This window comes from Monodelphis domestica, chromosome 7 (assembly GCF_027887165.1).
Source record: "Monodelphis domestica isolate mMonDom1 chromosome 7, mMonDom1.pri, whole genome shotgun sequence".
Classification (NCBI taxonomy): Eukaryota; Metazoa; Chordata; class Mammalia; order Didelphimorphia; family Didelphidae; genus Monodelphis; species Monodelphis domestica.
The window spans coordinates 191,194,730-191,222,454 of record NC_077233.1 but is presented as its reverse complement, the minus strand read 5'-3'; the positions used below and the strand labels follow the sequence as shown (position 1 = coordinate 191,222,454).

The 27,725-nt window shown below is 35.8% G+C and overlaps 1 protein-coding gene across 1 annotated transcript in view; it reads right to left on the bottom strand.

Annotated features, from left to right (window-relative positions):
* Positions 1–27,725, bottom strand: part of SVEP1 (sushi, von Willebrand factor type A, EGF and pentraxin domain containing 1) — a 341,958-nt gene that overhangs the window by 111,117 nt on the left and 203,116 nt on the right. Inside the window, exons 17-24 of the mRNA XM_001374596.5 lie at positions 27,228–27,389; positions 24,316–24,477; positions 20,602–20,763; positions 18,202–18,293; positions 17,046–17,142; positions 10,562–10,675; positions 4,458–4,571; positions 1,348–1,549 (exon numbers count right to left, since the gene is read on the bottom strand). Of these exons, the coding sequence (XP_001374633.2) occupies positions 1,348–1,549; positions 4,458–4,571; positions 10,562–10,675; positions 17,046–17,142; positions 18,202–18,293; positions 20,602–20,763; positions 24,316–24,477; positions 27,228–27,389 (1,105 nt within the window). The remainder of the gene's footprint in view (positions 1–1,347; positions 1,550–4,457; positions 4,572–10,561; positions 10,676–17,045; positions 17,143–18,201; positions 18,294–20,601; positions 20,764–24,315; positions 24,478–27,227; positions 27,390–27,725) is intronic.

Genomic DNA, 27,725 nt, shown 5'->3' with positions numbered 1-27,725 from the left:
TCAAAAGATACATCGTAAATTCTAGGAGGAGTGAAAATCAACAGTGCTGCTTTAAAATAAATGATGATATATGTAAAATATATAATGTCTAAGTTTAAGGAAAATCACATTGACAGCTCTGTGAAAAACAAAGTGGAGGGGAAAGAGATGATACAGGAAGAGGGAGTAGGAGGCCTTTTAAAGCGTCTAGTCAGTAGGTTGCAAGTAGCTGAACTATGTATGGCCTTAGCTGTGTCTATATAAACAAAAGGTTCCGTGTGAGGGAGGTTGTAAAAGATGAAATGGAAAGATTTGGCAGCATATTAGCTATGAAGGGTGAAAGAGAGTGAAGAATCAAAGATACCACACCAAGAATCCAATCCAAAGAATACATTTGTATGAATCATGACATGTAAAATAAAAATATGTATAAAATAGAAATACAATAGGAATTAAAATAATAAAATAAACATGAATATATATTTATGGTACTGAACAGATTATTTGATCGTAACTAGGATATACTTTGAGGGTAATCAAGTCCAATCTTATCAATTTATGTCTGAGGAAATGGAGTACCAGGAAGTTACATGGCGTCCCAAAGGACACACACATAATAGAGAGATGACTTAAAATTGTGGCTCTTTCCACTCTTCCTTTCATTATATGATTCTGTTTCTTATTTAGTCTGACATTTAAAATAACTAATTTGAATTTATTATATAAGTCATATTGGTTATGTTGGATATTTAGGGGATATAGTTATGTCTTGGAGAAAATGATTTAAAATATCTGAAGCCATGCAATAGAAATGCATGTGACAGATTGTGTTATCTATTAAAAATGTCCCAATCAACAAAGGGAAGGTAAACTTAGATCTGAATCAGAGGAAATGTGCACATATTCATGAGTTAAAATGTTTGGGAAAGATGGTCAAAGTTTGCACAGCATGAGAGGGTTGTGAAAGGATTATGAATTTCATTAGAGAGGGAAATACTCATCCTGCTACATGGATGCATAATGTTCATGAGTGGATCTCCCTCTTCCCTTTCTTTGTACTCCCACTGCCTCCTCCAAATATCCACCAAATTATAAAAAATAATTAAAAAATAAACTGTCAACCCTTTCATAAGGAAATATTTGCAATTAAATTGTCAAAGATGACATACAAAAGAATGGTAAATCTTAAGAATGAAAATAAAGTTAATTTACAGATTCAAATTGATTTTCCTTACTCCTCATCCTAGGAAAGTGCTTAAAAAGGAAGAAAAATCAAAGACCAGAAAATTTTGGCCAAAGTAAAACAAAACTAAATCCTCCATATGCTATTTCATGAAGTCAACAAGACCCAGTTTTGTTTTTTTTTACCTGAAGCTGTTGATGTCATCCTTGCAGGTTCCTCCGTTCTTACAAGGACTACTCAGACATTCATCCACATTCTTTTCACACCGGGTACCCCGAAAACCTGGAAGGCACTTACACAAGAATCCCCCTATCTGATCTTCACAAACTGCATTGTTCAAACATGGGTCTGATTGGCATTCATTGACTTCTGTTTCACAGTGAGTGCCTGGCAAGGAAAAAATAGGAAAATGATGGTCAAAGGAATAATAATAATTTATAACAGCAATATGACAACAACAATAATAATAAACCACACAATGCAGTTATTTTATCCACTTGTCAATAGTCTGTAGAACATTAAATACATATCCCCATATAAAAGCAAGTTGTCCCTAGATAGTTTCTATTTAAATTCTATTTAAAAAAGACAGGAACAAGATCATGTAATAATAATACTATACTAATAATTGTAATAAAATATAATTGTATTAAAACACTACAAATAGACTGACAATGTTAAAGCCAAGGAAAAAGAAAAGTGACTAGATTCAGACAAGAAAGAACTGAATTTGGAGTTAGAAAATCACATTTAAGTCCTGAGTCTAACATTTGCAGGCCATTGCAGACTGGAAGCAAGTCACTTAACTTTTCCAAATATATCTCTCTTCAGATCTGTTTCTCCATTCATAGAATGTGGAAAATAAAGCTTATACAACTGAGATAATGTACCCCAGAGCACGTTTTTGCCTATAAAATGCTCTATAAATGATCTACTAACATATCTGTTGAGGCACAAGTTGGTTCTTTAATGAATATGACTTTAATAAACTTTTATGAAGTACCTAATACACAAAATTCCTCTGCTTGTTAGCCAAGATATAAAGACGAGACAAGTTGCTTACATTCAAATGGTGCTCAGAAGAGAATAGGATGTTTTTAAAAATAACCATTAAATAAGGCAGGATATGATTAAGGTAAAAGAGAGGCAGTCCAGAAAAGGTACTTTCACAGTCTGAGGTAGGAGAAAGTAGTCTCAAGTAGAAGGGTCACAGCTGGCTTCATGAAAGAGGCAGCATCATTGAAATAAGTGATACTTTCACAGAATTGTGAAAAGGGGTGGGGGAAAAGGATTCAAGGTACTAGTGATGGATATATAAGCAAATATGAAAGAAGAGAGGAGAGAACAAGATGAAAATAGATCACAATGAGTGGTCCAGTTTTGTTGGTATATAGACTGTGTGCATGGAAAAAGTGCTGTGAGATACTCAAATACAAAAAGAATCTGTGATTTTACTGGGGAAAATAACTCTAAGGCCTTCTGGTACAGGCATTTCTTCAATCAACTCAGATTGTAGCCATCTCTGATTTAATAGATGTGTTCTAGGCGGTTGCATCTAGAGTGAGGAGGTAGCTGGTTGACTCAGGGGATAGAATACTAGACCTAGACTCAGGAAGAAATGAGTTCAAATCTGACCCCAGACACTTCCTGGTTGTGTGAACCCTGGGCCAAACATTTTACCTCTGACCGACAAAAGGATCCACTAGACCCACTGAAGAAAAAATAGCAAACCACTCCATTGTCCTTATCAAGAAAACCCCATAGATAGGTATGGTCAATGGGATAGCAAAGAATTGAACACGACGGAATGGCTGAACAACAAAAAGGGAGTTGCATGAGTCACATATAACATACCCAAGGTTAAGGACTAGTATTTTAGGTGGTCTTTGAAACTATTTACTCCCTATCCAGAGTTTAGCTTTGTCTGTACACTATACCATGCCATCTCTTATCAAAGACTAGAACAAGATTCTAGGGGTGCTAGAATTATGGGATCAGCAGTAATCTGATTCAATAGGTAGTCAATGAAAGCTTTTGAGTAGAGGAGTAACATGATCAGAATGGTACAGTAATATGGTTATTCAGACAATGGGATGAAGGATGAATGAAAATGGAAAAATACCAGAGATGTGAAGATAATGTAGAAGGCTATTAAAATAGTCTAAGTATAAGATAATAAAGACATAAACAAAGATAACTACAGTGAAAGCTGAACTATATGGATGAACTATATTGTGGACAATAGCAATCAGCAACTGGCTGAATCTGGGAGTCAGAGTTTACAGTAGAGGGAAGAGACAAAGATGATTCTGAGGTTCTGCTCCTGGATGATGGTCATAATTAATCCAATTATAATCTCTGCTCTGTAATTATCTTCCAAAGCCCCATATTACTAATCTCTCACATTCTCTGTGCCTGCCTCTCTTTAGCTGCTGAAACACATATGGTACAAAGCAAATGCTACTTGTTTTGGTATTCATTCATATGTATATATTTCTCTCCCCAACTAGATTATGTTCTCTCTGGAGGTAATATATTGTTAATGACTAAAGCAAATGCTTGTTTAATAAATGTTTTATCATCAAGACGGAGATGACCTGATGATGCTTTGTTTTATTGTGTCCTAGGGATGGGGCAGGAAGAAATCTGCTTTGTTGTAAATTTTGTTGTAAAATTACAAGGGGGAAATGTGATCGTTTGGATCTGTGGAAAGAGCAAAAGAAAGAGTGAGATGTTTTGCATTCATACTTCCATATTTTCATGTTTTCATATCTGTAAAATGAAATGGTTGGAATAAATAATCTCTGTAGTTTCTTCTAAGCTCCAGACCAATGATGCTATGTGTTGAAATGTAAGGACCTTTCATATACAAAAATCAATAACCTTATGAATATCATTTGCCACAAATAAAGAACCTTTCAACAACTGGCTTATAGATGCTCTATGAGAATCCAATTAAGTAATGCTTGATTAAGCCATAACTATTTTGGAGAAAGCCCTCAGTTTATATTCTTAGATTTTTTTTAGATGCACCAGTGATCACATCACTTATCTTCATCACTCTTTGTCTTCACCTTGTTTGTGTCAGCTCGCTAGATTCTGCCTTTCACACAGAGCATCTTTTGCTCCATCTCAAATGGTGAAAATTTAATTCAAATTGTAAGAAGTTGGTTAACCTGTAGGAATCTGTTCTAAGCTGTCACTTTTTTAGACGTCAGAGTCTATCCATGAATATAAAGAAAAAGGCCATAAAGAAAATAAAACAGGGCAAAGATAAAAAAGTTCAAATGCTTACCTTTGAATCCTTTCACACAGGAGCAGTGATACCCATTAATACCATCAACACAAGTACCCTTATTTAAACATGGATTGGATCTACACTCGTTTATGTTTCCCTCGCAGAGCTGACCTGCAAAGGATGTTTATTAGCAATCTGAAAAAGCATCACCTGCTTTTACTACATGCTTTGCACACTCCATTATGGTAGTTGTAAAGAAAAATATAAACATAAGTAAGACATAGTTTCTGCCCTTGTGGAGACTATAATCAAGAAGGAAAGATAAGACACATGCATACATATGTAGTAACCATATAATTATATAACAGGAAACTGGCTAATGAGGGTCCAGTACTAAGAGCACAGCTAGGTGGTCCAGGAGAAGACTGGGTAAGCCTGCTTCTTCATGAGTCCCCCATTACATATAGGATGGTTATAATTCAGACTAGAAGACAATATAAAAGGCTTTCCTTGAAAAAATGGGAGCCAAAGTATCTACAAATATTTATCAATGTATACCTTTAGTTTGAATCAATGAAAATAATAAAGAAATTAAAGCTGGAGTTCCATTAACTTGAAAACTTTCAGGAAACATCTTTCCTTCAATGCTTTGTTTGGAATCTTATGTTGAACACTGAGTCAACTTGTACCAAAGGTATCTCTCTAATGCTTTGGAGTCAGAGTCAGCAATTCTTCACCAGGAGAAAAATTCTAGAACTGGTAGTATCTGCAGGGAGAGGGTGAACTCTGGAATACTACTGCCTAAAAGGAGGGCTGATAGTACTCATGCCATGGAGACTACCAGTTATCTGAGTTCATGATCACTTCAAGAAAAGAGTCAACATAGAGTCTCAAGTCATCTCATTATAGCCATTATCATAGGATATTGATAGCTTCATGTGTTATTAGAGCTAGAAGGAGCCTTTGAGGAATCATATGCCTTTTACAAATGAGTTCATGGTTTAGCCTCATGATATAGCAAACCTTTGAGTCCAGCTACGAAGAATGTAATCACTAATGATGAATATGTTATTAATAAAATAAGCAAAAAATGTGTTTTCTCTAAACCTACTGTTTTCATCAGTGTTCATAGCAAATCAAAATTCTTCAAATTCTCATTCTAGAAATAGGTTTTTATAGATGCTGCCATTTCTACTTTACTGTTTATTTTGTTTCCATCAGCAACATTTAATTTCTTAAATGCAAATCATAATTCACAAAATATTTCAATCTACTCATACTCAGCATCTTTCCTTTTCTTAGTATTTTGGTTACTAATAATTTGTATTCTGTTGCCATGATGGTGTTTTAGTATTCTTAGTCAGATAGCATATTTTGGAAAATACTGGTTTTAAGAAAATGTGTATTTGTAGCAGTAAGAGCCTTGGTATCAATAAAAATGCTATGCTTGAGAGCCAGGCTTAAAGACAGGAGGTCCTCAGTTCAAATGTGGCCTCATGCACTTCCTCACAGTGTGGCCCTGGGGAAGTCACTTAACCCCCCACTGCCTAGCCTTTATTTCTCTTCTGCTTTGGAACTGATACTCAGCATTGATTCTAACATGGAAAGTAAGGGTTTTGTTTTTTTACTGCTATGTTATTTCTCAAATGGGATCCAGACTAGACTCTTAATTTCTCTTTGATCTTGGACCCAGCAAATTGTCCACTTCTCCTATCGAACATGGACAGGAGTACTTAAATATGTGTGTGTGTGTGTGTGTGTGTGTGTGTGTGTGTGTGTGTATGTGTGTGTTGGAAGAGGGATTGGACCTGTTATTTTACTGGTATAGGGAGCTCCCTGATGAGGAACTTTATTTATTGATATAGGTTTGTACCTACTCTACTTTTAGTAACCTAGCATACTAGATTGTTAAATGACTTGCTCAGGGTCATACAACTGGTACATGTCACTTCCAACACCTGAATTCAGGTCTTCCTAATTTTGAGGCTGATTCCATCCTCTATGCTCTCTCCACCTTCTTTCTCTTTTGTGATTTCTACATAGGTAAATCCATACCTGCAATGAACATGCAAATACATAGGATGTATCAAAAATCTTAATGCAGTTTAAAGCTTAAAAGTTAAAAATATTTAAAGCTTCAAACGGCATTAAAACTTTTGGAATGTCCTGTATACATACATATATACATACATGTAGATGGAATCCATTTCCAGGCTCATCTGACCCAGCTTTTCCTACTCCACATCCCATTTTGCGTGCATATGCACACAGAGGATAAAAGGTGGGGGCCCAAATGCTTTTTCTCTTTCTCTGTGCATTTGAGGTTTTTTGCGGGTTTAAGCAGTTTGGCAGCCTTTGGATTCAGGCTTCCTGATTCAGCTTAGGGTATTTTTTAGGTAGGGGATATTTTCTGTTCCCTTCCAAATTTCCCTTTTTTCCCTATATTTCCATTTTTGGTTAAAATTACATTTTAAGGGCTACTAACAAACTCCTGACTTGAGAGTTAATTTTATAATGGCAACCACAATTTTAAAAATTAACATTACATTTAAGAATTTTACTTTAATTATTACACATACAAACATACCCTCTCATATGCCTGCATGTATACTTGTGTGTTTGGGAGACTGTATATCTATCTATCTATACAGATCAATAGATAGGGCTGTATATATAGGTATACTCCACATATATTTTTGTGTGCAAGTCACACAAACATACTGATGCTTTGCTTTTAAAGATGGTAGATAAAAGGTCTACCATTTATCAATTTAAACTCTTAATCTGAGTCAATTAAAATGCTGGACTACTCATCTAACCATGTGTCCTTATCTGGTCAGTGGCATTTCTCACCGATTTTATTTTTTTTATATGAATGGTTAGGCAGATTAATTTTAAGTAAATAGGTTTTACTGAGGAAGTTCTGTCATATTTGGAGGTTCTGGGCAATTAGTACATTATCTGTGGACTGGAGTATCTGGAGAATTTCCATACTGTTAAGAATATTACTAGACTAGCTTTACCTTTGATGTGAGACGTTTCTAACCAACTTTATGAAAGATATTTTATTTTTTAAAACCCTTACCTTCTGTCTTAGTAGCAATTCTAAGACAGAAAAGTGGCATGGGTTGGCTGTCAGGATTAAGTGATTTGCCCAGGGTCACACAGCTAGGAAGTTTCTGAGGTTAGATTTGAATCCATTCTCCCAAAGCTAGACCTGGTGTTCCATCCACTGTGCTACTTAGCTGCTCCAAAGACATTTTCTAAGAACACATTCCATTCAACCAAAAGTTTAGATGATGACATCTACATTTTCTCCTAAAAACAGAGTGTGAGCTCTGATCTTTATTTCAGTTAAAGGCAGGGGGTCTTAGGCCTGGGTCTTTGAATGTGCATTTAAAAAACATTTTGCTAATTGCATTTCAATATAATCTGTTTCCTTTGTAATCCTATGCATTTTTTCTATGTATTTAAAAACATTCTTCTGAGAAGAGGTCCACAGATTTCCCATGATTGTTAAAGTGTGTATCCCATGATGCAAAAAAAAAAAAAAATTCAGTACCGTGAATTAGAACTATATCCTTAATTGCATCCAAAGCACATACCTCATTGTGGCATAAGGATTACCTTGGGTTCTTGAAGACTATGCCAACAAATCACAAGCTTTAGAAGGTCTTACTAAACTGGAAATCTTTCACCATAGGCTTGGCAATGAAGAGAATGTCTGTTGGCCAAAGATCAACCTAAGTGTAGAGTGGCTTCACTTCAGAAGGCCATTTCCCAGCTAATGAATGTTTTGACCATAATAATCCTGCTTCTACCACTTCTATAACCTTGGCCAAATCACTTAATCTTACTAGGTCTTTCTCTGTCTCTTTAGTCGAATGAGGAAGTTGGACTAGAACAGGGGTTCTTGGTCTAGGAATCGATGTATAGATTTCAGAGGGTCTAGGACTTGGATGGAAAAAGATATATTTTTATTTTCACTGAAATACAATTTATCCATTCCTTTAATTATTTAAAAATATGATTATGAGGAGTCAGGTTCATTGGTTTTGCTAGATTGACACAGGAGTCCATGACATGGAAGAAGTTGAGTCCCTAGACTAGAGGACATTCCAACAAAAATGGAACTGAAAACCTGGGCAAGGGAGAAGGTTCCCCCCCCACATAAAATGGAAATTGCTGAGTAAAAGTTTACTAGAAATCACAATTTAAAATGGAAGGGGACTAGCATTTCCTAGTCAAGCACCATGATTCAAGTATCAGAATCTGTCACCCATGCACAGAGGTGAGAGGAATCCAAGAGGAGTAATAAAGGGTCGTTTTGGTGTCATGTATGGCTGTATTTTAGTTCAAAGGCAGCTCAGTGTATCTAAGGGTGAGGAAAGTAATCCAGTTCTGGAGGAGAGAATAGGAAAGAATCCAGGCTTTTCATGATGTTAATGGGGCCTGGTGTCTTGCTTCAAAGAAGTATACACAAGTATACTGGTTATGTTGCTGATTAAGACTGTGTGAGTGAATGTGAAAATGTTTACCCATATGAAAGAATAATAGAGTGTATTCTTGGATATGTGTATGTTGGGATGGATGAAACATTATCACTGTATGGTATATTTAAAATATTAAATCAACAATGCCATTGAATACCAAGGAAAGGGTCAGTTAGAACATGCTAATAAGAATACTAGGAACAGAGTGGAAAGATGGAGGAAAGGAAAAGGAGGAAAGTGAGGGGGAAGAGGAGAGAAAAGAAGAAAAAGAAAGGGAAAGAAAAGAGGGAAAAGGGAAAGAGGGACAAGAAGGAAGATAGGGAAGGGGATTGGGGAGGGAAAGAGGAGGTGAAGGGGAAAGGAAGAGAGAGAGGGTGAAGGAGAAGGAGGAGGAGAGGAGGAAAAGGAGAGGGAGAGGGTAAGTAGAGGAGAGGGAGAGGGAGAGAAAGAAGAAAAGGGACATGGAGAGGAGGAAAGGGAGAGGGAGAAAGAAGAGGGGGAAGGAGGGGATAATAGAGAAGGAAAGAGAGGGGGGGGGGTGAAAGGAAGAAGAGCAAGAGGGAAAGAGATCTCTCCCCATCTGGGCAAAAGCTTTCATTAGAAAAGACAATTAGGTGGAATTTATTTGAGTGAATGTTTCAGTGTTCTACAGTGTAAAAAATAGAAGACCACCAGAATCTACATTCTAGCTCTGCCACTTCTAAGTTTGCATCTAACTTCTATCTTTGAACAAGTCAGTTAACCTCTCTACTGTCACCAGTAAAATGCAAGCTGTGACATATGACTTCTAAAGTCCATATGATCTAGTGGATGGATTTCTTTTCAGAACCTTTGTTAAGGAAATTATTCATTTGTGAAGGCTGACATCCCCAAATGAAAGTAATTATTTTTATGTGGCTTCAAAGAGGAGAAAAAGAAACTCAGGGTGGGTTCAAGTATATTGTAACAACTATAGAAAGTTTGTTTTACTCTTTTCTCATATGTCTCTGATGTAACATTCCTTCTTAAAATATTTTTGTATGAAAAGTTATTAGTACCTGGTCCTTTGAAAATATGTTAAGGGTATTTTATTGTCCATATTAAAATGATATTAGAAAGTGTAACCACAGATCACTTAAAATCTATGCTTTATTTATTATGATAATTCTAAAATCATATCTTATTCAACAATTTTATCAACAATACCCTAATTATAATTAAAATGGATCTGAGAAGAGCCAGTTGCCATATTAAAAATCTTTGTGAGCCAAACTATTTTAATAAGGGTAGAAGGTAAAAATCTCTATTCTGAACATAAGGCAAAATTAACAAGTTGAGTAAAATGATAGTTTATGGTACAGGTTGGTACATGGAAAGAATACGAATCCCTGGGAATGAAAAATCACAATATATAGTGCTTTAGTTTATACTGTGTGTTGAAATAAATATATGCATGTAGGTACCTTGGGGATTAAAAAATATTTTTGAAGCTGTTTCAAGTAGTTGCAGAAGAGGTACTTCACTATTCTCTCAAAAAATGGGGACTAAAAAATTTAGAGGAATCCTTCATCCAAAATTGTAAAAATATACCCCAAACAAAACAAAACAAAAAACCTCCCAGAATATTTTCTCAGAATGCATTTCCACTTTATGCCAGCAATGCCCTGTATTTGAAAATTGCTCCATTACCTGTGTAACCTGCCGGGCACTGACAAATAAACTTGTCAACACCATCTTTGCATACTCCATTGTGGAGGCAAGGTGAGGAACTGCATTCATCCACATCAATTTCACACTTTAAACCTGAAATGGAAAACAAACAGCACTGAGGGGCAAGAGACAACGATGTGGAGCTTTATGCTTTATTAGCACTTTCCTCACTTCATGAGATAGGAAGAAGAAATATCCTTATCTTTATTTTACATCCAAGGGAAATAAAGTCTCAGAGAAACCATTAGTGGCAGTGTAATGCCCCTGCACAATCTGCAGGGATCAAGGAGAAAAAAACACTATCCATAAGCAGAGGACAAACTGAGGGAGTAGAAACACCGAGGAAAAGCAACTGCCTGACTACAATGGCTGAGGGGACATGACAGAGGAAAGACTCTGAGCGAACACTCTGATGCAAATCCTAACAACATGGCAATGGGTTCGAGTCAAGAACACATATGATACCTGTGGAATCACGCGTCGGCCACGGGGGGTGGGAGGGAGGAAAAGAAAATGATCTTTGTCTTTAATGAAAAATGCATGGAAATGATCAAATAAAATACTATAAAATTAAAAAAAAAGTCTCAGAGAAAGTTAATGACATGCCCAAGGTCACACAGCTGGTAACCAGCAGAGCTAGTACTTGAACTGAGGTATTCTAATTCCAAGTCTAATTGTCTTTCCTGTCCACCATGCTCTCTCATTTATATAACTATTTACATGGCACCCTGAATTTTCTTATACTTCTACCTGTAGTAGAAGTATAATATCTCTATTATACAAATGAGGAAATATCCTTTGAGAAGTTGTGGCCAATGAGCAACAGAGAAGGTCAAGAACATTTTAACATTGGAGGCCAAATATTATTGCCTCCCAATCACTCAAGATGGCAGAGGTAACATTTAAGATCGCCATAACTAATTTCTGATTGATCTTCATTTGTTTGTGTAGAAGTCCAGTTCAAAGGACTCTGAGGAAGCTAAGGGATGGTGGATATAGACCTGGACTTGGACTCAGAAAGACTTGAATTCAAATACTGTCTCACACAATGACAAATCATTTTGCCTGCTTTGGTTCCTCTTCTTTAAAATGTGGAAAACAATTGCATCTACTTCACAGGGTTGTTGTAAGGATCAGTCGAGATGATGTAAAGTGCCTTAGCTAATGTTGATATAGACATGTTAGTTATTATTTTTTTTATAAAAGTCAAAATCAATGAATGCATAGAACTCATTATACTCAGGCCTGTGGGGCAATTTCTTTTTTCTTGTGCTTCTCTTTCCCATTTTTATTGTGTTTTTTTAATGCTGACTTTTTTGCATATGAAAAGTTCTTTCTCTAAAAGATTCTTTTAAAATAACCCTTACCTTCTGTCTTAGAATCATACTAAATATAGGTTCTAAGACAGAAGAGTAGTAAGGGCTAGGTATTAGGGTTAAGTGGCTTGCCCAGGGTCACAGAGTGAGGAGGTACCTGGGGCCACATTTGAATCCAGAGCCACCTCCACCCCCTACTCCTGACCTGGGTCTCTCTATCTGCTCAGTCACCTCAATGTCCCTTCTTATAGTATTTTGACATCAGGGGCCATTTTTTTTAATGGTAAATCAGTTGTTTATTCACATTGTTAATATTTTACAAAAACATTCCAGTCAATATGCTGAGGATTACACATAACTCAAAGGATAAGTAAGAGGTTCAAATAAATAGGAGACATCATCCCCAATTTCTTTTTTCTTGCTATAGCCCCACTTGGCAGAGAACCCCTGGATGGGACTAACCTTTATGTCCAACATTTTCTGGACTTTCTGAAGAATAGTCACCCATTCTTCAGAAAAGGTGTGTGGGATAGGACCATAAACAAAGTGCTTCTCCCACATGAAAATTAGAGCACTAAAACCTATGAAGAACATGGAAGACATGCCAATAGCTGAGGCTTAAGTACAATTACAGTTCTGAAGACAAGCTTTAAAAGGAATTGGAACAGTGGTATTAGATCCCAATTGCACTAAAATGTTTACACTGACATGGGGCAATGGGGAGTAGTTGTATTTGTCACTTATAGTGATACTCTGCCTCCTTGAAAGATCTCTGATTTAAAAGGGGTCGGTAGTCTCCCCACTGACGGAGACCTTAACACAACCCACTGATTTTCAGCTTTCAGGGTTCCTGGTTTTGTTTCTTTTCCCAAAATAATTGTCTTTAGAGACTGGGCCAATGGGCCTTCTTTTTATTCTGAAATGACTCAATCCCAGAGTTTACAATGAAGTCATTTGGAAATTAATAATTTTACTTTAAAATTATATTTTAGGGACTTTCTGAACTCTAAGACTGTTGGCATTCCTGCCTTCAGAATTAGCCATAAATAAAAGATTGGTTAAAAATAAAACAAAATATAAATGCAACTTCTTGGTGTAGAGAAAGTCAAGGGTGGCATGCTTATGTAATTTTCTAGCCCTATTTATGACTTAATAGATAAGTACTATGATTTCTTTCTTTTTTTTAGTTTACTATGATTTCTTAAGATACATACAAGTGACTTGCTCATGTCAATGAGGTAGTCATGTCAGAGGGTGGGTTTGAATCTAGGTTTTCTGGACTATAAGCACAGCACTCTATCCATATGACATCATGCTACCTCTTCATGATTCATAAAAATTAAGAGAAAATAAATTCTATCCAAAAATAGCACACACAAAATTGTCCTTTGTTCTCAGTGATGATCATCACCCTTGAAGATCATTATTTGGTTTACCATTACCTTAAATTTAGTATTAAAAACCCACATAGTGAATAAACTTGCTTTGCAACTATATATACTTAAATAAATTAATTTCAATGCATAAAATGTCAAAACTTCTTAGTTACTCCCTTTGTATCCATCAGGATTCTTTATTCATACATTTCAATTTCTTTTTTTTTTTTTTAAACCCTTACCTTCCCTCTTGGAGTCAATACTGTGTATTGGCTCCAAGGCAGAAGAGTGGTAAGGGCTAGGCCATGGGGGTCAAGTGACTTGCCCAGGGTCACACAGCTTTTTTTTTTTTTAGTGGTCCTGGATTTGCTTCTTTGCTTTGAATTATTTCATATAGGTATCACCTTGGGCATGTCATTCACTTTATTTAAAACTCTATTTCCCTATCTATAAAAATGGAGATGAGGATATTTCCACTTCCTACTTTATATAGAGAGAAAAGTACTTTGTACTTTTGGTGTTCCTTATACTTATTGATGCTAACTATTATATCATCACATTACATTAATATATATCAATTTATTTAATTAATATAATTATTAACTACTTCCATATTATTTGATGTTCAGGTTTACTTCCATTTTTTGCAATTATTAATTAATTTAAAAATCTTTGAAAAGCTATTTTTCATAGTATTCTATTTTTAAACATTATTTTTTTATTTGATCAATTTCAAACATTATTCCTTGGATACAAAAATCATTTTCTATTCCTCCCTCCCCTCCCGCAACCCCTCCCATAGCCAACGTGCAATTCCACTGGGTATTACATGTGTCCTTGATCCAAACCTATTTCCATGTTGTTGGTATTTTCACTAGGATGTTCATTTAGAGTCTATATTCCCAATCATATCCCCTGGACCCCTGTAGTCAAGCAGTTGCTTTTCTTCAGTGTTTTTACTCCCACAGGTTTTCCTCTGTATGTGTATAGTGTTTTTTCTCATAGATCCCTTCGGTTTGTTCAGGGACATTGCACTGCCATTAATGGCATTGTCCATTACATTCAATTGTACCACAGTGTATCAGTCTCTGTACAATGTTCTCCTGGCTCTGCTCCTTTTGCTCTGCATCACTTCCTGGAGGTTGTTCCAGTCTCCATGGAATTCCTCCACTTTATTATTCCTTTGAGCACAACAGTATTCCATCACCAACATATACCACAATTTGCTCAGCCATTCCCCAATTGAAGGGCATCCCCTCATTTTCCAATATTTTTGCCACCACAAAGAGCGCAGTTTTGAATATTCTTGTACAAGTCTTTTTCCATATTAACTCTTTGGGGCACAAACCCAGCAGTGCCATGGCTGGATCAAAGGGCAGACAGTCTTTTAGTGCCCTTTGGGCATTTTTCCAAATTGTCCTCCAGAATGGTTGGATCAATTCACAACTCCACCAGCAATGCATTAATGTCCTGACTTTGCCACGTCCTCTCCAGCATTCATTGCTTCCCTTTGCTGTCATGTTGGCCACTCTGCTAGGTGTGAGGTGATACCTCAGAGTTGTTTTGATTTGCATCTCTCTGATTATAAGAGATTTAGAACAATTTTTCATGTGCTTATTAATAGTTTCGATTTCTTTATCTGAAAATTACCTATTCATGTCCCTTGCTCATTTATCAACTGGAGAATGGCTTGATTTTTTGTACAATTGATTTAGCTCTTTATAAATTTGAGTAATCAGACCTTTGTCAGAGGTTCTGGTTATGAAGATTGTTTCCCAGTTATTTCCCTTCTGATTTTGGTTGCATTGATTTTGTTTATATAAAACCTTTTTAATTTGATGTAGTCAGAATTATTTATTTTACGTTTTGTGACTCTTTCTAAGTCTTGCTTGGTTTTAAAATCTTTCCTTTTCCAAAAGTCTGACATGTATACTATTCTGTGTTCACCTAATTTACTTATAGTTTCCTTCTTTATATTCAGATCATTCACCCATTCTGAGTTTATCTTGGTGTGGGGTGTGAAGTGTTGATCCAAACATAATCTCTCCCACAGTGTCTTCCAATTTTCCCAGCAGTTTTTATCAAATAGTGGGTTTTTGTCCCCAAAGCTAGGATCTTTGGGCTTATCATAGACTGTCTTGCTGAGGTCACTCACTCCAAGTCTATACCACTGATCCTCCTTTCTGTCCATAATATTCTTAAGAATATATATTCCTCAAAATAGAATTCTCAAATCAAAGATAATGAGTTTTTGCAAGTCTTACTATTTACTGCCAGATTACTTTCCAAAAATATTCTATTAATTCTCAATTCTACTACAAGGAGTTAGTGTGTCCCTGTTACTCCACATCCTTTCCAGCATTGAGTTTTGTTATTTTTGCCAAGATGATAGAGAATTAGTACCTTCAAACTGTCTGAATGTGTATCTATGATTATTAGTGCTTGAAAGTTTTCCAAATAATTATTAATGATGTTTTCCTTCTTTTTTTAAGACCAATCTGTGAATTCCTAAGTATAGGAAACTCCTAGTGAGGAAACTCCATCTATCAATGCACAACAGGACGTATTCTGCAATTTACAATCAGAAAGTCTCCTGGAACAGGAAAGGTTAAATGATGTGTCCAGGTCTCATAGCCAGTATGTATCATAGTCAGGACTTGAAGTAAGGTGTCCCTGAGACTCTTTCTTGCTGACTTTCCTATCTACTAAGCTACATTTTTTCCAGCAATTTTTTGTTTACTCATGTCCAACTCTTCATGTCCCCATTAAGGGTTTTTAGGGCAAATATACTAGAGAAGATTGTCATTTCTCATTTTACAGATGAGGAAATGAAGGCAAACAGGCTTAAGTGATTTGCCCAGGGTTACACAGCTAGTTAGTGTCTGAAAATCTGAATTCAGGAAGCTGAGTCTTCCTGACCCCAGGTCTGCCTTTCTATCCACCTAGCTGCCCATCTAGGTTATATTGCCCTTATTTTTCTTCTTTTGATAGTTTTCCATATCCTTTGACTATCTATTAGAGTCTGGCATTTATTATGTGATCTTTTAATAAATCATTATATATTTTAGATGTCAACTTTTTTCATCTATAATATTTGTTGCAACATTTTCTAATGGGTTATTTTTCTTTTGATTATATTTTTGTGTACATAGACATATATATATGTATATATATATATATATATACCAGTATATTTTGCTTTATTGGTGCTCTGTTTTTGAATGTGGTCACAACAGTTAAAACAGACAAAAGTCTTTTTTTTTTCTTTTAAATCTTTATCTTCCACCTTAGGATGAATACTTTGCATTGGTTCTAAGGCAGAAGAGTGGTAAGGACTAGGTAATAGGAGTTAAATGACTTGTCCAGTGTCATACAGCTAAGAAGTATTGGAGATAAAATTGATCGTAGGACTTCCTGTCTCTAGACCTGGCTCTCTATCCATTAAACCACCTAACTGCTCCCTGAGTAATCTTTTACAGACTGAGTCCATATGAATTTGGTCTGTATTAGAACAGGTACCTTGGTCTCAGCCTGACACATTGGGAAACAAAAAAGTTCAACTTGAAATATAAAGAAGACTTGATTCCTTTCTGTGCCCTCTCCTCAGGATGAAATTGTCCCAACAGATTTTGATCTGTCATATTGGAATGTTTATGCACATCCAAAATAATGCCTTGTCATTAGCATTATGCCTAACTTACTAGAGTGTTTTTATGATGTCTCATGCTACAGCAACATTTTTACTACCAATGGAATGAAACTCTAATTTACCTGTAAATCCAGGCAGGCAGATGCAAACATATCCTCGTCCAAGTTGCTGGCAGGTCCCACTATTATGGCATGGATTTAGAAAACACTCATGGAAAACCTGTCATGACAGAAATTAGGTGTCAAAAAAGTCATGCTCACAAATAAAACTATCACTAAGCAATCTATCAAGAGCCATGGGAATTATATTTTTGAATTAACTGGCTAATTATTTCAGATTTTATCTCCTGCCATTTGTTTATCTTGGGCCCTTTCTAAAATAAATGGACCTCACCAACATGTTTTCCAAACCTCCTTTTGGAATACTGACTTAGAAAAAACCAACACATATGTGTCCATTTGGCTGAATTCCAGGAAAGCTATAAGCTGATTAGATATCCGTAAGATGTAGCACTAACCAAATTTTAGTATTGAACCCCAAAGAGAGCTAGAGGGCACACTTCAACAATAAGTTATCCCACTATCTCCAAGAAGGAATATTGTTTTTTTGACCCAGTAATAGTAAAGGTCAAGGAATTTATGGGGCCGGATTTGGTTAAATCAGTTTGGTTATTAAGACTAACCAAATTAATTGCTCATTAATACTAATCAGTGAAGAAACAGTTTATTTAGGATGGTATGAGCATAGATTTTGCCTTTGGTACTTTCTTATATCAAACTTTCTTAGAATTTATTTTGTAGGAAAAAAATTAGAGGATGAATGCTTCTGAAAGATGAATGAGCCGCCTTGCTGATTAACAAGGGATTTTGGTCAGTTCAAAATATTCTCTACTTAAAAGTTATTCCATGTTTATAATGAATTAAAAAAGTATCTTTTCATGTACAGACATAAAATCCTCCATCTATAGTCATAGTGATATAAATTACAGCAGGAATAGCATTATATGTCCCTTTGTCATCATGAGAAAAACTCCACACATTTCTTCTCTTTCCCAAGGTAATATTGAACCAAGAACTTTTGGTGCTTCAGCATTAAATCCAATGATTCATTTATATGTCCCCATTTTCTTTAATTGATGAAAATAATGGTCATAGTCATTTTTTCCTTTCTTTTTCAGGGGGATACCATTACATTAAACTGAGCTTTAGAAACACGAAAAGAGCAAAATCATGTCTTTTTTGCCATTAAAGGTAATAATAAACCAGGGAGTATTCTTGCCTGGCTGCTGACTTCATACTTCTTGGTGATATGTCCAGGAGATGCTGACAACATGATACTTTCCTCTGCAGCTGAAAAAGTTGAACTAAAACCTAGGGAGAATGTACAGGAAAACAGTTATTTTGTGCAATTCAGTGAATACCCACTAACATTGGGTTTTCAGAATCTCTGATTGGGTGTTTTATTCCATAAAACTTAAAATGAAGCATATATGTAAGTAATATGTGTCTCATTTCACAGCATGATGAACAGGGAAATATGTATTGCATAATATTTGTACAACATAGTTCATATATACCTGCCTTCTTGGAAAGGGAGTGGGAAAAAGAATGAGACATAGCTAATATGAGAATGTTTCTCTTGTATAAGCATATTTGTTATTTATTACATATTTATAACAAATCATATGTATTATATTATTACTATATATGAAAAATAAGGATAAATGGTAAAAAAAGGAGTATATATGCAGGGATAAATTTTTAAGTAGAAAGATAAAAAAATTGAAATGGAAATTAGTAAAAATAAAGAGAAAACAGAACAAGATAATTCAATAGGTATGTACATGTAACTCTCCATTAGAGCACTAATACAGTGCCTTATTGTGTCCTAGAGACCTTTGGAGACAGAAAATGCTGACAGTGAAATGAAAATTCTAGCTGGTCCTATCAATCTGTAAAGATATTCCCTGAATAATGGACTGAATGTTATTTTGCCTGGACCAGCTTAGCAAAGTTTCAAGAGATATCATGAGGAGGTTTTTTGCTGGTCAACAATGGCTGGGATTGCCTTTTATGCATTGAGTGTAATTTTAATTTGTGCATGTATTCATTTATTCTTAAAAGGTCTAAATGTCTGCCAACCCTTTTTTCTAGCTATTGGGGACTAGGGATAAGCTTAATCAGCACAATTTAAGTAGATAGCTTTCCATTGCATTTGAAACACACTTGTCACCATCACTTACTCCTCCAGTTTTGGTACACAGTATGGAAGGGCTCAGGGGTAACATAGGCCTTGTCTTCAGAACAATGGAGACAACTGTCAATGCTTCCAGTGACCAAAAAAGAAAAAGCCTAAGACTTCAACACTGTGAATATTGTAACTTCACCTCTCCTTCCATCTTCAAATGGCTTCTTTGTCAATTAAGTCTGTCCTGAAGTCTTAGTTTTAATAACTTAAGAAGTCTAAATGCTACAGACTTAAAAAAACAAACAAACACTTAAAAGGTTAATTATTTAAAATAAAAAAATTATTCTTATCATAATTCAAAATAACCACAATCTTGTGCCTTATATTTCTCAGTCAATTTTTGGACTTTGTAAAAGCTTTCATCATCTGCTACTCAATGATGAAAAGGGTACAGAAAAGAGAAGTGGATTTTGAGTTAGAGGATCTGGGTTTAAATCTTTGTTCTATTACACCATCTAAATCATAGCCCCGAATGATGTCCCTTCATTGAATGAATAGATTATATATGTTTTAACTCTGGTTATCAGCACTTCCACAGTCTGGCTCTAAATTCCCCCATTTCTCACAGTTTCCTTCATGGATGCTATTCTCTAGCAAAACCAAATTTCTTCAATTTTTCTCACATTTTCCACCTCCATGTCATTACTGATGTCACTTCCTAATTCTGGAGGAAGACTTTCCTTCCTCTACTTCATATACCAAAACATTCCCGATCAAAAGCCATCTTAAACACATCTTTCTTCCTAATTTCCCCAAAGCATAAATGAGCTCTTCTTCTCTCTTTTGAACTCTCATAGTCCTTTCTTTCATACTTAATTCATTCCAGTTTGTATTTAGTTGAACATGGGTCACATGTTCAGGATATTAAGCTTCAATGTAGATGGGGACTATATCTCTTGTTCATACTTTTATCCTTTGGTGTCTAGTCCAAAGCCTTGTACTTCAAGATGAGTGTTGTCAAATTGAAGTGAATAAAAGAATCTTCCAAATTAAATAAACCTAGCCACTCAGAATATTTGCTAACTTTTATTTCTAGAGTTTTGAGATCTCTTCATAGGAATTTTTTATACCAGTGAAATAACAGTTATTATTTTTAAAATTCACAAATGACCTCCAATATTATGAACATGTGTGTATGTGTGTTTGTATACTCACGCACATATCTTGAATCTTCCTTCTACCCACCAATATAAGTATCTTGAGGGCAAAGGCTGCTTCATTTACCTTTTTATATTCTCAGTGCCTAACAGTGCTTGGAATATTAGAGGTATATAAGAAATGTTTGTTAAATGATTGATTCTAATAAAAAAGAAGAGTTATATATGAGTAAGAAGAGTCACAATCATAGCTAAGAGAGTGAGATCCTGGCCACAGTTTATCAGTATCCCTTATATGTCATTCCTGGACAATGAGAACATGTTATCAGCTTACTTGAGCAATCGGTGATGGATCTTGCCCCGGTGATTGTTGTTGTTCCATAAAAAGGACAAGAAAGGCAGAAGGACTTTCCTGGGTTTGGTTGATAATAGTCTCTGGGACATGGATAGCAAGGCTTTATGCCAGAGCGAGAGAATTCTCCTATTGGACAAGGCACTGTAAAGGGGAAAAAAACCCAAACAAAACATTTCCTAAAGATTAACAAAAATTTATAGCATGATATTAAGAAGTCAGCCACTGTCTCCATTTGGCGTTTTCTTGGCAGAGATACTAGAGTGGCTGGTCATGTCCTTCTCTAGCTCATTTTACAGATGAGGAAACTGAGGCAAACAGGTGTGAAGTGATTTACCCAGCTAGTAAGTATTTGAGGCTAGATTGGAACTCAAGGAAGGTGTCTTCCTAAGTGTCAGCCCAGCACTCTATCCTCTATACCACCAACCTACCCTATTATATAGCATTATCACTCTTCTCTTCATACACCTTTCTTTGTATCCCTTAAAAATATCATATAGGTACATTACATTCCTCAGTGAGAAGAATATCATCTACTCATTTTTTCATGCTAAAAATGGTTATAGAAAATGAACAAATTCCTAAACTGTTCCCTCTAGGATGAATTCAGTAGACATGAAGGTATATTGTCAGAGAAATTCCCCAAGTATAGAATGTGCAATTACTGAATGCTTTTATCATTTTAACTGTTTATGTCTACTCCCCCCCCACACACCACTAAAGAATAGTGTTTCTAAATGGTATCAAGTATTTGAAATAGACATTAATTGGAAAGTGAAATTAATTTTAAAATGTCTATAGAGAATGAGGAAAAGAAAGGACTTCTGGAAAATGATTACTGTCTCTTCCAAGTAGAAGAAAGTAGGTCTCCTAAATTTGTCTTTTTTCTATTCGAAGAGAGGAGCTCTTCAATTAAAGCCAAAAAGACCTGAAGATGACCCCCCCCCCCCATCCAGTGGAAAACTTCTATTTACAGAGAAAGTATGCTTCTGCTGAAAATACCTTGTTTATTCCTATTGACAGTATAAATAAATACATTGGACGGGTGCTGGCATCAGTCACAGTGATATTCAAATACACTGATAACATTATGACCCTTGATCACATGCAGTAAGCGCAGTACCGTTTAGTCTAACAAAGTGCTGCAAAATGATCAGAATTTCACGGGACCTGTGTGTGTACTAGAGAAGGGAAATTCTGTTAAGTTAAAGAATACCCTTTCAAACTCAGTCAATGACTTTTCATAATTCTTCATACCAGACAATCAATGATTACTGTCTATGGAATTCACAGCACTATGTTAGAATGCTGGGATTATAGATCAGAATTATTTTCTAACTTCAAAGAGGTTAAAAATCAATTATATCATCCCTTGTTTCCTTTCCTAGATAAATGATTTTTCTAATGCACGTCTCTGATCACATATTCACTTTCAAAAATTTCAAATGATTTTTGTTCCACCAAATGAAATTCATGCTCTGTAGTTTGGGGTTTAAAACCCTTTCTACTCTGGCTCCAAAGTGCCTCCCCTCCCTTATGTTAAATTTCGTCCTTTTAAGTGTTATATGCCACTGCCAAAATCCATTTACATGCCTTCCTTCATATTATCTCTACTTGGACTCCCACCTCCCTATTCCCACTAGCTCTGATTACTAGAATCCTAATTATTCTACAAGAACCTCTTCAAATGCTTCCTACATAAGCCTTCTCTTATGCCCCTGGCTAGAATCCCCCCCCCCTTTCTCTGGACTTTCATAGCCTTCTATGCTTTTAAGATATACTTAGCATATTACTTATAAATTACAATATTTGGAATCTTTTTTTGGTATATATTTAATTTCACCCTCATCCCCCACTAAACCATGAAATAATTTAAGCATGGCTTCTGACAATAATCTTTTAATCTCCCTATGTGCCTAGGATAGTGCTTTGGAGAGAGACAGAAGCAGAGAGACATAGACAGAAAAAGAACTCAAATGTTTGTTATTATTCTACTTTGTATAAAATTTTTTTTGTCTCAGTCACCTGTAAACTAGAGTAAAGTGAACATATCTTACTTATTGTTCTACTTAGCACTTAGCACAATTCTTTACACATTGTAGACATTCTTTAACTATGTGTTGAAATAATTTGATTCTAGAAAACTAGTGTAATTACAAGGCATATGAAGATTTTTTAAAATGCATGGTTTACAGAATCCATGCAATTTCTGAGAAGTTTGAGGTACTCAAAATTCCCAGCTTTTGGTATCTTGGGTCTGGGAAGAGCATGAGGGTCTTTCTGCCAATGCAAATGAATATCTTCAAACAGAGGGAGCAAGTCAGATGTGTGCCAAACCAGAAGAACCTTGGGAAAGCATTGGGTTGAACAAATGTTCAACTCATTGGCTTTCTGATTCATTTAAATCATCATGCTATAAGCCATGGATCTCATCACTCATAGAATTTAAAGCTGGAAGGAACCCAGGAAACGATCAAGCTCAACTGTTTTGACAGATGGGGAAAATGAGACCCAGAGATACAAAGTGATTTGTTAAAGGTTACGTGACTAATTAGTGACAGAGCTAGGACTAGCACACAGGTCTTCTGGAACCTTGTCCAATTCTCTTTGTTGTTTAGTAATTTCAGTTGTGTCCAACTCTTCATGATGCCATTTGAGGTTTTCTTGGCAAAGATATCAGAGTGGTTTGCCATCTCTTTCTCCAAGTCATTTTACATATCAAAAAAATTGAGGCTGACAGCGTTAAGTGACTTGTCCAGGATCACACAGCTAGTAATAGTCCAAGGCCAGATTTGAATTTGGGAATTGACTCTTAACCTTACTATAAAATCACAGGCTTATTTTTCCCAATTAGAAATCTTCCATTGATTGTAAACTCCCTTAGAGCAGTGATTAAACATCAGAAGAGGCACCTGCTAATACTAAAAAATGATTAATGATTAAAGTTGATAACCAAGGTGTTCTCCATGAGCAAGAGTCATGAAGGTCAAGAATTATATCTCCATTGCCTGAGATGAACTATATTCACAATTTATTAATCATGAAACCCCTCCCTTCTGTCTTAGATTCAATACTAAGAATTAGTTCTAAGGCAGAAAAGTAGTAAGGGTTAGGCAATTACAGTTAAATGACTTGCCCAGAGTCACACAGCTAGGAATTGCCTGGGACCATATGTGAACCCAGGACCTCCCATCTCCATGCCTGGCTCTCTATCTATGTCACTTAACTACCCAATTTATTCATTGTTACCAGTCTATAATATTCTTTCATAACCACATAAATCTTTTTTTCCTATCTCCATTATGCTAATAAGCAATCCATTGGGTAGAAACCATTTTCAAAAACACTTGGAAAAAAGAAAGCAATATTCTGCTTTCCAAGTAAAATAGTCAGAGTATTAAGACCTATTTTATAATCAAGAAATCCTATTAGACTTTCTTTTGAGGATAAGCTTTAATTTGAAAAACTCTAAGCTAGTTTGGCTACAGATAAAGGAATAGAACTCTCAGCAATAGTTTTAATAGTGAGGGTTTCTAAAATTAATTCATTTGATTTCTACATTCTCACATTTCTACAAACTTTGAAAAAGGTATAGAAAAACATTTCAAATATTGAGTTTTTGGACATCCTCCACTTCTCTGCATATAGAACATACAGAACGTTTGGCTATATTTCAGCATTTGAGTTTTTGCTAACCTCCACAGGCAGATTTATCCACAGCTCCTCTTTTCACAGTTGAAGTGTTTTCTGGACAAGAGAGGCAGTTCTTGGAACCAAATGCTGGCTGATAGGTGCCCAGAGGACATGATTCACAGGTTTCTAGACCATTTGGTGAGTAGGTTCCTTGCTTGCACTGAGCTAAAAGACAAAATTATGCATAAACAGCCATTAAGAGTTTATATTTTCAAAAGCAATTACCTTATGGAACACATTTGTCTCCAGTCCAACTTAGAGGGCAGGAGAGACATGAAGAATTATCCTAAAAGGGATGCCGATAGAATAATGTTTTCTAGCCTCTGATGTGTAACATTAGGCTGTGGTTCAGTTATTTCAGACATATCTAACTCTTTGTGAACCTATTTGGGGTTTTCTTGGCAAAGATAATGGAGTGGTTTACCAGTTCCTTCTCCAGTTCATTTTACAGATGAGGAAATGGAGACATATAGGATTAAATGATACTTGGTCAGGATCACATAGATAGTAAGTGTGTGAAGCCAGATTTTAACTTAAGATCAAGCCTGACACTTTATCGACTGAGCCACTTAGATGCCATTTTCAACATTATAACTTGAAACAGCTGAAGAAGAGTGACTTGGACAGCTTAGGCTGGGTTGCAGGTGATCAGGCTCTGTGAGCATGCTTCTTTTCCTCAATAGAATATACTATTTTTGAGAGCAAAGGACATTTAATTCTTGTGTTTGCATCCCCAGCTCTAGCAGAGTGCTTGAACTCTAATGGGTGATTTATAAATGATTGTGGGATGAATAAATTACGAATGGCAACCATAGAACGGTAAAGATAACTGACATTCATAGAGCCATTCAGTCAACAGTCAATAAACTATTAAGCATGTACTATGTGCTAGGCACTATACTAAGCACTGAAGATAAGAAGAAAGGCTAAAGACAGTATCTGTTCTCATTATATCATATGATGTCCACAATAACTCTGGAATGTGAACATGTAGGTCTTAGGTCTGTTTTACAGGTAAGGAAACCGAGTCTTTGGGAGGTTAAAGAACTTGCCAAAGGCTATGCAGCCATCAAATTATAGATCCAGGACCCAAATCCAGGACTTTTGATCCTAAATGTAGTGTCATTGCTGCTCTCCCATTCCTTAACCCCCTCTATCACAACATAGCTCTTTCAAGGAAAAAAACAAAAACATAGGGTATAACCACTCCTTGGTGCCTATGCAAAATCAGACTGAACTACCTTCACATAGATCCTCCTCTTCCCTAACCCCTAAGTCTTCCTTGTCAGTGTTAGCCTTGAAGGAAAGAAAATGAAAATGGAAAGTGAAAACTCTTAAATTCAAAGAATTTTACATGTGGAAGAGACTTTAGAGATTATCTAATCCAATTCATTCTACCCATCAGGAAATTGAGGTTTAGAGATTTTAAATATTTTGTTCATGGACAGACAGCTAGTCAGTGGTTTAGCCAGGTCTAGTCATAGCCATAAGGGATTTCAGAAATCTGGTCCAACCCATTTATTTACAACTGAGACCCATTAAGGTAAGGTATCTTGCTTAAAATCACACAGCTAATTACTGGCAGGGCTAGGTCTAGAACTCAGATTTCCTTTCTTCCTCTTCCTTCCTTCCTTACTTTTGAAATGAGATGTAAATTATTTTTAGATGTCATTGCTTTAAAATGTCTTCACTGTGCTGTTCTTTGGAGGAAATAATGTACTCAGAATGCTTACACACATTCACTTATTAAAATATCTGGGAATATTTCTATGAGGGAACACTTTATCCTTGATAACACTGGGAAAATATGTTAAAGGTATTCAATAAACTATTTTAGTAGCCAGGATACTGCCCTGCTAGCCATTATCTAAATGTTACTAATTCTTACTTTAATACAAGTTTAATCTAATTGTGAAAGGGAGTGTGATATAGCTGAAAGAATGCTGGATTTGAGGCAGCCAATCTTGGCTTCAAATCCTATCCCAGTTATGGCACAGTAGGAAGAATTTCAAGCTGGGAGACAAGAAATCTGCATTTTTAATTTGTTAGCTTTCCTACTAACTTGCTGTGTGATCTCAAGCATGTCACCTCACCTCAAGGGCCTCAGTTTCATCTGTAAAATGAGAGGATTGGGGCAGGTAGGTGGTGCGGTAGAATGTCAGACTTGGAGTCTGGAAGACTCATCTCTGTTCAAATCTGGCCTCAGACACTTATTAGTTGCATGACCCTGGATAAATCATTCAACCCGGTTTTCTCTAAAATAAATAAATAAATAAATAAATGAAACTAGAAGAAACTAGGTGTTTTATGAGATTTCTTTTTTAACTGTAGGTCTAAGATCCTATGACTCTGCTTTTCTGAGTTATAGTTTACTAATCTATAAAATGAGAACATTTTATAGTACCAAGTTTTCAGAATTAATACAATGATCAAATTAGATTTTGGAGTCTTTCTATATAACCTTGTAAAATAAAGTAAAAACACTATATCAAAAGAAGCTCCCTTTTTCTTAGAAAATTTTGGAATATGAATTTCAGGATACAGAAATATTTCTAAATAACACAAAGGAAGTTTATTTCCTTCAAGCAGTATTTGATTTAAGAAAATCTAGCACACCAAGTGAATGCCACTCTCATTCAGAAATGATTAATAGTGGGATTTGACCTACATTCTATAAGATTCTTGGGTTTTAAGCAATATGTATTTCAATTAACAAAGATTAATGAATTGCTTTAAAGGAGAATGATACCCATGTGAGGATTTATAAATAAAACACAAAAGAGGCATTAAAAATCCAGTATGATTACTTTTAATATGCCCTACTTTCCTAGGTAAAAATTTGTTACATCTGAAAATTCTGATTTCAAAGTTTGATTCCTTTTAGCTATAATGAGGGCAGACTCTGACCCACACACCTTTACATTCAGAGATGCTTCTTGAGTGGAGGTATTCAGTGGAACTACCAGTGGGGCAAAGTTTACACTCTAGTTGTCCTTCCTCATCTTGATAGGATCCAATCCAGCAGCTTTCACAGACAGTGTGCTCCAGGGAATAATAGGTCCCCAAAGGGCAATTAACTGTAGATAGACAGAGCAGAACAACTGAAGATTAATTGCAGAATTCAGTGGATTACAACAATGGAATGTCCAATGAGTTCTTTCATCCCAGGAATTCAAAGCTGTCAAACACCATTTAAAGCACTATTGTTTGGGGGAGAAATTTTTACTGCTGGTCATTTTCTTATCAGCCTGACCTTCTCAGATAGCTATTTCTGGAAATAGAAGCTTTCATCTGTCTGCAGTTGTACACATCAGTGTTATGCAGAGAAAGTTTAGGACTCAAAATATGGCTGCAAAGCACTGCCCTAGAATAAAAGAATGGCATAAATGTTAGGAAAAACTTTGACCTCACAC